Raw genomic sequence first — 13959 nt, forward strand, 5'->3', positions numbered from 1 at the left:
TTAGATGAATCGGATGCTGAAATGGAACTGAAGGAGAAGGTCAGTCCTGTGGGCACGCATGGCTTGTGCTGCCAGCTGCAAAGCGAGGATAGGTGTCCTCCTACACTTGAACTTGTGTTCTTCATTTACCTGGAGCTGCCTGGCATGCTGATTGTTACTGCTGTTTCATACAGATCCCACGCAGAACTGGTTAAACAGTTCAGGTTGGAAGCAGGAATTCAGAAATAGGCACACCTCTGGCTAGAAAGAGCAGCAGTGTGAATCTGAACTTGCTCGGTGCTGGCCAGGGCCTGCAGCCAAAGGCTTGCACCCTTGCCCTATACCTCAGCAAGCCCTGTGTCCTGATCCATATGAGGATCCTATCAATATGGGGCCCATATGTGCCAGTCCTGGACATTGCTTGATTGGATTTCTAAGGCTTTCCTGATCCTGATGGCACATTCCCACCATCTGGTGAGCTGGAGCAGCTTACTGCAGCAGGGAGGTGTGAAACCATCTTGGAAAAGACTGGAACAGATCCCATTTCTGCTAATCTGTTTTACAACAAAACGCTGCCCTGTTCCCCTCCACAGCCCCTGAGCTTAGCATGGAGGAGGAAGGGCCACTGCAATGCCAGGAGCCACAAAGCAGTGGTGAAGGGCAGGCAGGGAGCCTGGGCTGGATGTTCTCAGTTCCCTTCATATCACTAGTGGGTCATGAAATGTTTGAAGGAACAGCTCTAGGAAGCAGTAATAACTGAGAATTAACACAGAAAGCAGCAGGCTTTTTCAACAAAGGCATCTAATTACTAGAATACAATCCCTAGCAAAGGTATGATAACTAGTTAAAACCCTCTAGCTTTTACTGAACCATAATTCCTGGATGATGAGTGCTGGTTTATGCAGGTGAAGTTTTAAACCCTCTGGCAATTGGCTGCTTAGCTGAGTTTTAAACCCACTAGCTTTGCAGTAGTACTGTTAACAAATCACTTGCTCATTACAGTAACAGTCTTTAAAACCTTATCCTTCATCTTAAGGAAGAAGAAAAGATTAACAAAATGAAAATAGAATCCCGAGTCCCAAAAGACCGTAAGTAACTGAACCGTTTGAGGGTGGAAGGTGGGGTTTAGAAAGCTTTTGTCACTCACATACTCAACTCCCATGGAGCAATTTTGACTGGCTTGGTGCATCTTGGAGGGGGATCTTTGTGCTGTGTGAGCTGTTTAGAAATGTAATAAAAACAGACTGCAGTTTCCAAGGAATTTAAAAAATCTCACTGGTGAGAACTGACTTACAGCAGAGGATGGTAAAATCAGGTGGAGCCCACAGTGCACACAGCAACCCCTTCATCACAGTCAATAGCTTCCCTTTCTGTTGTTCTTTATTCTCAAGGAAAGCTTGGTTTGCAGCTTCACTCTTTGCAGAAGTGCTGCCCCTGTTCTCCGCTCACCTGGTGTGTTTATAATTGATTTTAGCTTTCAGACACCTGAAGAAGGGATATTTAATCATGTATAATCTTGTACAGTTTTTGGGATTCTCTTGGATTTTTGTGAACATGACAGTACGACTCTTCATCCTGGGCAAAGGCAAGTAATAAGCACTGTTTTATTTACATTGGGGGGTTTGGGTTTTTTTAGAGGTGTTTTTAAGTCTTTTAAAATAGTGAAACCTAAAGGAAAGCTTCTTTAAGAAATAAACCCATAAACGCATCACTGAAGTGCGCAGCAAAAGCCTCTCAAAAGCAATCATAGTGTCAAGGATAGGAAAATACTGTCCTCTTGTATATCACAACTGTCTGTCCTGATGAATGGTACTTGTACTCTGCCAAGATCACTTCTAAAGAAACCAGTTGGAGCAAAGTATCTCTCATTGCAGTGCTGGTATGTTTGAAAATGAGCCAGGTGGCATATTCTGGTTTTGAAGCAGGAACGACTCATTCCATTGAGGTCCAGCTCTGTTGCTTTTTTGGTGAAGTAATTACTGAAACAGCTCTTGATCCTTCTGTGTGTCAAACAGGGTACTTGAACAGTGATTCTGGCCTGACTCTGCAACTTCAAGATCAGGCCTATAAAGAAGTTACATAATTATGCAGTGTTTTTTATCAAACACAACTCAAATCCTGTTACCAAAAGCTCTGCTGCTGCCCCAGCTTCCTGAATGTGGAAATTCATCTGTCTTCTGAAACAGTTTCCTGTGTCTTACAGATTCCTTCTATGATACATTTCACACTATTGCTGACATGATGTATTTCTGTCAGACCCTGGCGTTAATGGAGCTCATGAATTCACTGATAGGACTAGTCAGATCACCGCTGCTACCTGCTGTAGCACAGGTAATACGTTAACATTCTTTTCCTTGCTCTTCCCGTGTTTAAAGTAAATCTCTATTTTATCCAAGTGTCAAGACTCTCCCAATGTAACTGGTACAATCTCACTGGCACTGGACTAGAGAATATTATTCCAGAGGCAGGAATCCATGCTTCCAAGGCTGTGGCATGCTGTCTTCTTCCATCGCCTAGGTAAGATAGCTCAGGACAGCAAAAGCAAGAAGCAGCTGATGAAAACTATATGATTTTGATTTGGTGCCAGAGCCCTTTTTATCTTGGTCGTGCTTAAAAATGAGGATAGATGGTTTAAGGCAATATCCTTTGGATTGCACCTAAATGCAGAGCAAGTTGTATACTCACAAGAAGCTCAGCTGCAGAGTTCATTACGTGCTCAGCATATGTTTTGGGTGTGAAGAGCAGACATCCTGTGTGGTTCTGACAGCACGGATTTACTTCTTTGGTGAAGACTGTGACTGTTCCTCAATTTGTTTTTCTTCAACAGATATTTGGAAGAAACTTTATTTTGTTTGTTGTCCTTGGAAGCTTGGAGGAAATGCAGAGCAAGCCTGTGGTGTTCTTCGTATTTTATTTCTGGAGTATCATTGAGCTCTTCAGGTTTGTGGGATTTCTCTTCCAGCAGTTTGTACAGAACAATGTGGTTGTTCCAAGAGCTCTTTAAAGATTTTGTACCTTTTGGAATGGCAGCACTAGTGCATTGGCCCCAGCAGGTGAAGTCTCCTTAGACTATCGCAGCCTTCCTGGGTTGCTCCATCTGCCAAAAGCTGGGACAAGGAGTCTGAAAAGAATGCTGCCCTGAACCTAGGGAAACCTGTTGCTTTGAGTTCCCATCACTAAGTGAGCTGCACTGGGCTCTGTTTCTCTTTCAAAAGAAGTATTTTGACAGCTCGATTTGGCAATCCAGACAGCTACATTCATCCACGTGGTCACAAGAATAGCATTAGTTCTGTAGACTGCCAAATAAAGGTGCATGATCCATAGGAACCATTTCTGGAATATTCTTGAGTTGTTTGGGAATTATGTAGACTATACAGCATATATATATATGTTTGCAAGACTAATTCTAGTAGCAGCTTCCATTTTAAAGAGTAACTGTTTCTTCTCACACTGAATTGGCTTTAGGTATCCCTATTACATGCTCTCGTGCATCGGTATTGAATGGAAACCACTAACCTGGCTGCGTTACACTGCCTGGATCCCTCTCTATCCCTTAGGAGGCCTGGCAGAAGGTAGGTCCAAACCAGACAGTTTAATAAATAACGAATTCAAGGCTGGGCCTGTAAAACCTTTTTTTCTTCCTTAGCTGCTGGACTTAAAACCAGTAAAATAGAACAGATAAACAGACCCTTGCTTTGAGCTGCACCCAGTGTAAGCATTTTTGTCTGCCTTGCTGAATCAAGTATTCTTTTCCAATTTGATGTGAAAAGAAGTCTTCCTTTTGGGCATTGTCTTGCTAGTCTTCATGCTGTAACCCCTCTGGAGTGGGAGCTTCACAGTGTGCTCTTCTGTCTTGACAGGGCTGGGTTATTTTTAATATTCAAGAAGCATATCACCACTCAGCTTCTCGCTGTAAGAGATGTGTTGTAACTGTACCTGTCACAACCTGTTTCTCTGAGTCAGGAGGAGGCTTGGGCATTGCCCAACTCCAGGCCAGGAACGACTATGCCTGTTTTGTTGCTGTGGGAATTTCTGCATCGTAAATGCTGCTGGCATGGGCCCTGTAGGCTACAGTTGTGTATGAGAACAGTGTCTCAGCCAGGCAAGTTCACTGTGCTTAGACTTTCACAGCTGAACTGCTACACTGCCTCACTGGCTGCTTTCCATCCTACTGCATGCTTCAAAAAGCAGCTTTAAAATTGGTATAATTAATGAGAGCTGGGGAATACCCTGAAATTGTGTATTTTATCTGTGCTTGGTAATGATGGTGGCTTTTTGCTTTCAGCTGTCTGCATCATTCAATCCATTCCAATCTTCAGTGAAACAGGGAAATTCAGCCTGGGATTGCCAAATCCACTCAACGTCACAATCCAGTTTTCATTTTTGCTTCAAATATATCTTATAGTCCTGTTTTTAGGTAAGAGATTCAACTGTATTTCTCACTACTGAAATTAAAAAGGCCAGATTCCTCTGAATAAGTGTATTTATCAAAAAAAATTAAATTCCTGCATCTTGGGGATTATGATAACCCAAAATTGCCTGAGATTAAGTATTATCTTTGTTTATGTAAGTTTGTGAGAGATGGGGGGTGGGGGGTGAACACACCTACAGTTAGCACTGGTTAACCCTCCCAAGAAGGAGACCTTGGTAACAGCAGTATTATCTACTGATCACTTGGGTTAAAAGACTGATATTTATATGTATTTATAACCTAATATACTTAGTTTCACCTTTCACATGGTATTTGAGCTTTGGAATGATTCAGTGGAAATCTAAACATAATTTCAAGTTCAAGCAATGTTTAAAGAAACTGCATTATAATCACTAATGCAACATGAAGTCATGTTTTTCCAGGAAACAGTATAGAAGGCTCCTTAAATAGTAGTAATTATCTTCTTCATAATAAGGAAGAATGGTGCTTTACACATACTTAGTTTCTGGTGTTACATTTTTAACTCAAGTTAACTTCATGCTATGCACACTCAGTATGTCTGGGTACCCACAACTCAGCAGAATCTAACCTGGAATTTTAAACTGAACTTCCCCTAGGTTTCTCCCTTTCACAGACATTGAGCATTAAAAAGATGGGATGATGTCTCCTACCTAAATGTTTCATTCTCTTTCAGGGATATTTGTAAACTTCCGTCATCTCTACAAGCAAAGGAAACAGCACCTCGGACCAAAGAAGAGAAAGATGAAGTGAAGGAGGACTGCAACGCTTTCTTATCTAACTTATCTCAAGATAAGCCTCTAATTCTTACGGTTTTACCCACTGTAATGTAAAGACTTTTGTAAAATTTAATGATCACACTAGATCTCATGAATTCAGGTAACATTCCATATACTGTATTTTGTTCTTTTCAATCATTGTATGCATGGCACTTACCACTGAACAGCAACATTTAAACTTGTATCCTGTCAATTACCATATTAGAAATCCTATTATCTGCATATAATATGCTTATAAACAGTGGAGCAGCACTAAATAGAAATAGTGTTAAATTGGGTATTTGCTCTTTCAATATTGCATGCAGATAGGGCTTCTGATGTCAGGATAGACTTTTAGCTGGCCCATGCTGTTTCTAGGGTGCATCATGATGGCAGAGGAGCACGTCTGAGACCACTGTGAACACTGTTTGGGTGCTTATTAACAGCTGGAGTAAACTTGCTCAGCACCTACCCTCCCCCTTTTCTCCTGCAGCATCAGTTTGCTGCAGAACTTAAACTGGAAGTAGCTAATGCAGATTTAAATGCTACCAACTTAGTCAGTTTCTAGTTTAGGAGTGCTGCGTGGACCCAAGAAACACATGTATTCCTGTAGCAACACATCCTATCCAGTCATCAGGGAAAGGAAGCTGCCTCTCTGACATGATCAGAAATGCATTCCTGGCTGGTAATGCAAGCACTGAAACATAAGAAGATAAGGAAACGTAGGTACCCTAGTATGTAAACCCCAAGAGAACTCCATACCCTGTGCAAAGGGAAAATGTGGAGCTGTCCACATTTTCCCAGCCTCCTTTCATCATTCCTGGCAAGGATGTAGCTCCTGCATTTATAGCCTTCAGAAGGGCAGTAAAGATACTGCTTTTCTGCTTAACCTTAGGGGTGCAGCAGAGAAGTTGGTGTATATGCTTTATTGGCCTGCCCCTAGTGGGATGGAGTCAAATAAGCCATATATTATGTAGATAGCATATATTAAATCTTAGTAAGGGAGATCCCACACTGGGTTTGAAGGGACCATTTCCTCTGTTTGCTTCAAACAACAGAGAAGCTCCCCTGCATTCCAGATCATCTGCTCTCCTGGAAACCTTCATTTCAGGTGATTTAATTTCAGTATGCCCTTCCTCACACCTTGCCTGCTGTCATTATTCCAGATCCCTCTGGCCTCCTTAATCCAGTTTAGGAAGTGTATAGGAAGTTCTGTCTAAAAGCATATTGTGGTAATCAACAGGTTGCTTCACAACTGCCACTGCCCCAGGGCAATGCAAAGCAATGCCAGCAATCCAGAACAGGCACTCAAGTTGAGATTAGCTTAGTGCCATGTTACTGTTCATCTTCTACTGTAAAATAGTATGAATCCTCCAGAAAATTATTTTCTATATTAAAGGAAACAAACAGGTTGCTATCTGTGAAATGGACCCAGTGACTGTTACTGTAAAGGAAAGGAAATAGTGTTATGAGAAGATTTTAACAAAGAACTGGTACAAGCTCCACACTACATTTCACAAGTAGCTACAACTTCCCTTTAGGGATACTTGAGACTCACTCAAAGGAGAGTGCAGCTTACTTTACTCAGGAGAGTTGAGCATTACTCACACACTAGTATTTCACTTAGCACACACTGTACCTATGTTTGAAGTGTGTCAAAGGATTGAATTAGCTGAGTAATTGAACAGCAAGGATCACTTTCTTTAATTTCTCCACTGGGCATTTAAACTTCTGTTATGAATTCTGTATGTATTCATACACTGTATTTCTCAGTGAAATTGTGGTACCTAGTGCAAGCTGTCATGGATCTTATACTACTGAATTTTAGTCCTTCAGAAAGAATGTGTTTATATTAATAAAGATTTACAACCAAATGTTGCTTTGGTTCAGTTTTTTGTTCTTTCCCTGAATTTGGACAACTGAATTACTTAACTCTTGTGATAAAAAAGTCATTTTAGGTCACACAGCCTAGTTGCTATGAAAATGGAACATAATCCAAGTTAAATTTTAATGAAGAATTACTCTTTATTAATATTACACAAATAAAAAACATGTCTCACAAGATTTCAGTTACTTTCACAAGCATAAGCACTGCCATGCAAGTGGTAACTCTCATTAGGGCAGTACAGACTGACTTTCAAGTCGGGCATAAAATCAGAGACAACACCCTGTAATTAGCTGTATCTGATCTTGCACAGTGATTCTCACACGTTTTCTTTGGACTAATCAAGTCACTGTATAAAGTAGAGTAGCTGCCTTTTAGGATACTTTTTACCAGTGATTTCAGTCATGTAGTAACTGCATTTTGGGGAGGCCAAAAGCCATGAGCAGTCTGCTGCCTGATGGCACTTTTTTTTCCTCTCATGTACTGTTTAACTTCCAGCCATCATCCAACACAGTAATTGACTTTGGGATGCTTTCTACTGTTTCCAGGTCTGACTGAAGCCCCCCCCAAACTAGCTATATTTCTTTAGAGAGCACTGATGCAGGTAAGGGACCCCATTTTGAGAGGAAGTTCTCCAAACAGCAATTAGACATGCCCTAGAAGTAAGCAGGGCAAGGAAATTCCAACCACTTGAGTGTTAATCTACAGAAGTTCCCAAAATGGAGACTTCACATTCTTTCAGTGGTGCTACTGGAAAAGTCTGTCTGGAGTGGAGCAATGTTATGATCATAGGCAGCGTACTCTGATGCCCCAGTACTTGCCACTTTGAGCTGCTGAGCAGCGTGTGTGAGCTGAAAGGCTGCGTCGGGGTGAGCCGTGTCAGGAAGCAGAGTGCACTCCCGCTCCAGCATGTCTGCCACACCTTTCAGGAGGTCCAAAAAGCCAAAGGCTAGAGCTGCCTTTCGTAAGCGATTCAGTTCCTGCAAAGAAGGAAAAAGCCTTTTAAAGCCACTGTAAGACTCTCCATAAAAAGTGGTTTCTTGCTTCTTTTTTTAAATGCAAGCTCCTTCACGCGAGAGGAAAGTAACCTGGGTGATCAATTCAGCTGCTGGAAACTGCTCAGCTGCTCATGAGGTGAAAGTGCTTTAGGGCTGAAGATGATATTGGCACAACTGAACAGTTGGTTTGCCCTTGATCCCTTCCTATAAATTTCCACTTCTCCCTTTTGTGCTATTGTACCTGCCTGTTTTGGCTGTGTCCCAGCTGGGGTGGCCTCCAACTTCAGCTTCACTGACTGCTGCCTTTAACCAGAGTGTCCAGCAAAATGTGTATATATATTGATTTTCTTCACTTGAACTGACCAGTGCTTATTCACTCTTGAAGTCGCTGGAGCTACAGTATCAAACTGCTTCAGCACTAAACTTACAAGAGGAACAACAACTGCCTCCAGCTACAGCCCAGATCGTGGATTATTATAATGTGGCCACACGTGCCTGGAATTTTGTTTTTCTCCACTTCAGTTGTAGAAAAAATACAGGAGACATTTTCAGACTCGGAATTGTGTTGCTGTTTCTGTCTGATGCCAGTTTATTTCTGCCTGGATAACGGCATAAAATGCAAAGAAGTTCACCATGGAAATAGCAGGGATCATGACATGTCTATGCCACCCTGGCAGAGAATGTAGTGGCAGGAAACCAGACTCCCTTGTCTCACCTTAACTAGTCTGTAAAACAGACCCAGGATTCTCCTTTACCATGTATATTTTTGCAGAGCCCTACAAGTCTGCACAGCACAGACACAGACAGTATGTGTTCCCCTGTCAAATACACCACTATCGCTCTGGATCAAACTGGGGCCACCTGAGATATTACTCACTTTATAGAAGGTTTGAGTTTTTTCTGGGAGTTTCCTTGCATTTCTCAGGATCTTCTGTACATCTGTCTGCAGGAAAGAAAAACAAACACATAGAACTCTTGGCAACTGCTCGGGAAGCTCCAGAAAAAACCCTCAACTATTTACTAATAAATGACCCTGACCACTGACAAGACTGCAGCACACAAAGGCTCCAACAAATGGTCATTATACCAAATCCAATAAACTAAGCCAGATGCTACACTGGAGACACAGTTTCATTAAACAAGTTATGCTTTCTGACTGCAATTTAATCATGATGTTTTAAAGAGACAGTGTTTATTAAAATGAAAGGAAAGCAATAAAACAATTGCATTAAACGGACAAGACATGCGCACGCTCCACTTTGCTGGTAAGATGGCTACTGCTGATCAAAGCAAAGCATCAAGTCCAAAACTCATCTCATTACCTGGAGGCCACTTGGTTTAATCCATACGGTAACATTCTGTGCGTAGCTGCGCTTGTTCTTGGGTTGCAAGGGGAAAGGGCTCTTGTTGTCATCCTCTCCATAAGGATTTTCTTTTGCATCTGGGAGAAAAAAGAAAATAAACCAGACGTAACAACTAAGATTTGGCAAGATCCTTCTCACGACACTGAATGTGTAAGAGTTATTCAGATGAGCACGACCAGTACCTGAAATGGGTCCAAGCTGTGCCATCTTCCCAAGCCACGGAAGGGGCTCAGGACCAGGTTCAAAGAGTGACATCATGAGGTTTGATTTCTTCTTGCTGTCAGCTTGTGAATAGAGCATTCCATACCACTCTGGCCTATTGAAAAGAGCAAATCCCAGAGGCTGAATTCTTTGCCTAAAATTTGCTGCCCTCCCACTGTGTGGAGGCTCATTATTTGCAATTTCTACTGTCAGAAACATATCCACAACTAAAAACACACGGCTTTGTCCAGCAGTGCAGAGCTCTGTACAGAACGCAGATACAAATAAGAGTAATTTACAAACAAAGCAAAGTAAGAGATTTTTCAGGCAGACATCCAGCTCCATACCCCAACTGGACGACAGCCACCATGCCTTCCACTTTCAGACTGCCATGTAATAAAACACAGAAGTTGGGGATTTTCCCAGCAATCTGATTAGCTGAATTCTCATCTTCAGTGTCATCTGTGATCCCAGGTCCCACCTCATCACCTTCTGGGGAGGAATAAAGGCAAACAAAGAGACAACATCAGAATAAATTCAATCACACGAGTTCCATTTCCATAACACCACCTTGTATTTTCTATCACACAAGAGTTAATTAATACTTTTGTAGAACAAACAGCTACTAAACGGACTGTTTGGGCAAAGCAGCACTATAATGTTATATCAATATTCCACTGCATCCTACTCACAGAATAGAGTTACCAAAAAACTGCAACTAAAACCTCAGCTTTGAAGAAACTAGAAGTGAAATGAAACAGCACCAAGGGTTTGGCAACAAACACAGGTCTGTCTCTGAACCAAAGGCAGCCTGAATTCCAAGTTTGCCTCTCCTATGCAGTTTGTGGCCACTATGAGAAACTGACTTTGTTTTAGCAGCTGGAATACAGCTGTGATTTAACTGTTAGTATCTTCTAAGGAGAAAGGCTCAGCAGAGTAAGAGTGTTAATACAGAGATGAAAGCCAATCTGGAGCTTGCTTTCTTCTTTATCAAGAGAAATCTCACTTTCTCTTTGCTCTACTCCGAGGCCATGAGAAAAGGGGAAACCCTTCTTACCACAGGCTGATGCACTCAAGTAGCTGCAAGTCAGTAACTTGCTGCTTAACCATCCTCACAGCCTACACCAGTCATCTGTGTTGATACAATATCCTTGGCCCCAGTGAGCAGCAATTAATGCTCAAGAACAAGTGAGCAATCTGGTTGTGATTAAGATCAGATTTTTCACAACAACAAATCATTCTGAGAACCAATTAGATGCAGATGTTAACGATTCATCTTGCACCACAGATTTTATGGCCCATGATTATATTTAGCTTTAAGTGTAGCATGTTCTATTAATAATGATGCCATAAGGATATTGTCCCCTCTATTAAATTTCTAAAGAGCACAGTATTCAAATAAAGAAAGAGTTCAAGGTTTTAATTTTAATGTAACCACACAAACACGTCTTTAGAGGCATCTCCCATTTTGATAAAGGACCTGTGCTTCCAGCCTAAATCATCATACATGCTACAAGGGAAGCTTAAAGCAGGTTTTGCTAGAAGAAACAAAACTTGCTCACCTCTGTTAAGTGCAATGGGCAAAACCAAGTGTCTGGACAAGACAGGAGGGCTAGAAATGTCAGCTATATCTACGAACCCAACAATTTCTAGATCTGTGGGAGACAACAGGTTTAAATCAGATTTGGACATGGCTGTATTCAGACTCAATTTAACATTACTGCTTCTTCTACCACTAAGTTTTCTGAAGCAGTGACAAGAGGTAGCACAGCAGAGCCCCAACCTTGACTGGGGTGTCTAACAAACATTCGGAGAGTAATACACTTTAAGATGAGAACATAACTTTCCTCACACTCATACTGCTGTCCATGAGCTGTGCTGCAAGGCCAATACAGAATTGTGCACATTGGTTTTTACACTGCAGACAATCCACTGCCATTTTAGAAATTCAAAATAAGAGAAAACAAAGGACTAAACCAAATCCAGCCTGTTTTACAGCTGGAACTGGGGAGCACAGGCTTCTCCTTGACAGCCCAAGTGAAGGACCTGGCTGAAAGGCAATTCAGTTGATTTTTCTCATAGCTGAATAATGAACACTTGATTAAAGCCATGGAGGAATTCAGGGGCTGAGTACACCATAGGCTGCATTTTAATGCACACAGAGCAAAATTTCCTTTATGCAAATTCCTATCTTTGGAATGATAAGAGGAACTCTAGGGCTGAATGCAACATAAAACCTCCCTCATCAAGGCACACTGCAGGCTCATTTGCTTTGCTTTTGCTATTTTGGTAGAGACACACTCATTCCTATTTAAACACTACACAAGCTACAAATAAGAAGTGATCACACCCCAAATGAGAAATGTTTTTTTCCCTCTTGCAGATTTAAAAACCCCAAACAAATCAAGGCAATGTTGGCGGCAGGGATTTCTGGGTTGCAGTTCCCTTCCTTGCAGAATTTTACCACTACTGTGTCCTTCTTCACATGCAAGCTGTGCACATTTTGTTGATGAACACAGGAAAAAAGGAAGTCTACAGGACAAATGCAGGAAATTAAATTGCCAGAAGAGCTAGAAGCTCACAAAAAAGGAATTATCCAAAAGGACACCTGGGCATATGATCTAACCAAGCTGCTCTCTTTGCAATTCCCAAATAGCTCTAAGGCAGCAGGAACTCCTGTCACCTCCCTTGCTGATTTAGCCACACTGGGCTGTGACTGAGGGTGCCAACCTTTCAAGAGCCACAGCACCTGACCGGAACAACAACAAAACGCCTGTGGCCAAGTGCACTGCTGAGGAGCTGAGGGCAATTCTGACGCTACAGTTCAAATTGAGTTCTTAAGGCAAAGCAGTGAAGTTCAGTGTAGTCTCTCCCAGAAGTGTATGTTGCCATTTGCAAGTCACAGGCATGGGCTATCTGCAGTGTCCACTAATGAGAGGGCTGACAAAGAGTTTCTCTGCACAGTTGTGTTCTAAAAGATCTTAGTACTGGTAAGAAGTGCCAGGATGACAGACAACCTATAAAGACAGAGATTTCCTGCATCTCAGCCTTTACTCGTGCCCTTTTGCAAGGTACACATGGCTGAAATAGGATGATGTTCTTAATCACTTGTGCCACATATACCAAAAAATTACACAGTCGGCAATTGATCCTTGCAGAGAGAAAGTGGATGAAACAGTAACTATACAGGAAAGGTAGAAACTGAATGGACTTAAGTAAAAAGCAATCAAAGATTTATTACCTGTATTAATTGCTTTAGGAATGGGGTCTATTTCCTCATCTATAATGAAAGGTTCTGGTCTGGGAAATACTTGCACATCAGACGTTAAGTGGCCACACTTGAGAACAGCATGGAATGGTGTATAAGCCAGGTCTATTAGCTTTCTAGAACATGATCAGTTATTATTAAGGAAAACATAAGACATATCAAATGAAAACAGTCGAAAGCATATTAACACAGATCACAAAACTTTTTTCAACTACAGTTAACTCACTAGTTCTGGCATTGCTGAATTACAAAACAAAGCAGCATATTATCACACTGATGGCAACCTAATAGCAGTTGTGGAAATTAGTACCTTCTACCTGCCAATCATAAACAGATGCTACGATTTGGTTACATAAGGATTAAATAATAAATATTGACCTTAACCAGTGAAGGTCAAGATGAAAATACAGTGAAGAAGATCATAAACTAAAAGAAAAAGTTTAATTAGAATACTCATACAATCAGATTTCTTATTATATTTGTTTTCATTTACAGATACTAACTGGAAACCTTCATCCAGGTGTATTACCTACAAGCCTACTAACCCAAACATTGACTGCACGTTCTTCAGGCAAAGGGGTCCATCAATGGTGAAAATCTGCCCTTCCCCATTGTTCAAATCTATGAGCCGCTCCAGGCAGTCCAAGGAATCTGTGCTCTGAAGCTGTAAAAAAAGGAAGTGAAATGTTTTGTGGGTTTTTTTTACTCTCTTTTTGTGAACCAGTATGTTTCCAGAAAACACACATGACACAGCAAAGAACCATCTGACTGGATGGATGCTCTGATGATTTCTTCTTATCTCCTTTCTGAATAAACCAACGTTCTTGGTCTCTCTTTCCCAGGAAATGTGCTCCTTATGTTGCATGTGTATTAGAACAGATGCAGCATTTGGCCTAGTAACAAATAACCATCAAATATCTCGAGTTGGAAGAGACCCATCAAGGATCATTGAGTCCAACTCCCAGTACACTGCTTTAGCATGTTAGGTTCTGCTTTGAAAGCAGGTTAAGCAACCAGAAATCCCAGAAGCTCTTAGTCTCCAAGAGCACAGGAATG

The 13959-nt window shown here is 41.5% G+C and overlaps 2 protein-coding genes across 3 annotated transcripts in view; one reads left to right on the forward strand and one right to left on the reverse strand.

Annotated features, from left to right (window-relative positions):
- Positions 1 to 5639, forward strand: part of PTPLAD1 (protein tyrosine phosphatase-like A domain containing 1) — a gene marked incomplete at its 5' end in the record, with an annotated part of 7748 nt that extends 2109 nt beyond the window's left edge. The window contains 8 exons of the mRNA XM_010017284.1: positions 1 to 39; positions 1016 to 1067; positions 1454 to 1564; positions 2183 to 2310; positions 2807 to 2919; positions 3445 to 3551; positions 4265 to 4396; positions 5106 to 5639. The exon at positions 1 to 39 is cut by the window's left edge and continues 147 nt beyond it. Coding sequence (XP_010015586.1) covers positions 1 to 39; positions 1016 to 1067; positions 1454 to 1564; positions 2183 to 2310; positions 2807 to 2919; positions 3445 to 3551; positions 4265 to 4396; positions 5106 to 5182 — 759 coding nt within the window. The remainder of the gene's footprint in view (positions 40 to 1015; positions 1068 to 1453; positions 1565 to 2182; positions 2311 to 2806; positions 2920 to 3444; positions 3552 to 4264; positions 4397 to 5105) is intronic.
- Positions 5640 to 7592: 1953 nt separating this feature from the next.
- The window catches only part of VWA9 (von Willebrand factor A domain containing 9), a 10990-nt gene continuing 4623 nt past the window's right edge, over positions 7593 to 13959 (reverse strand). The window contains exons 4-11 of one of the 2 annotated variants that reach the window (XM_010017264.1): positions 13449 to 13567; positions 12877 to 13019; positions 11198 to 11290; positions 9983 to 10127; positions 9617 to 9750; positions 9393 to 9511; positions 8948 to 9013; positions 7593 to 8052 (exon numbers count right to left, since the gene is read on the reverse strand). In XM_010017264.1, the coding sequence (XP_010015566.1) occupies positions 7801 to 8052; positions 8948 to 9013; positions 9393 to 9511; positions 9617 to 9750; positions 9983 to 10127; positions 11198 to 11290; positions 12877 to 13019; positions 13449 to 13567 (1071 nt within the window). In that variant the 3' untranslated portion in view covers positions 7593 to 7800. The remainder of the gene's footprint in view (positions 8053 to 8947; positions 9014 to 9392; positions 9512 to 9616; positions 9751 to 9982; positions 10128 to 11197; positions 11291 to 12876; positions 13020 to 13448; positions 13568 to 13959) is intronic. The other variant, XM_010017272.1, reaches the window with a different exon arrangement.

The sequence above is a fragment of the Nestor notabilis genome, unplaced genomic scaffold, assembly GCF_000696875.1.
Source record: "Nestor notabilis isolate BGI_N333 unplaced genomic scaffold, ASM69687v1 scaffold27340, whole genome shotgun sequence".
In the NCBI taxonomy this organism is placed as follows: Eukaryota; Metazoa; Chordata; class Aves; order Psittaciformes; family Psittacidae; genus Nestor; species Nestor notabilis.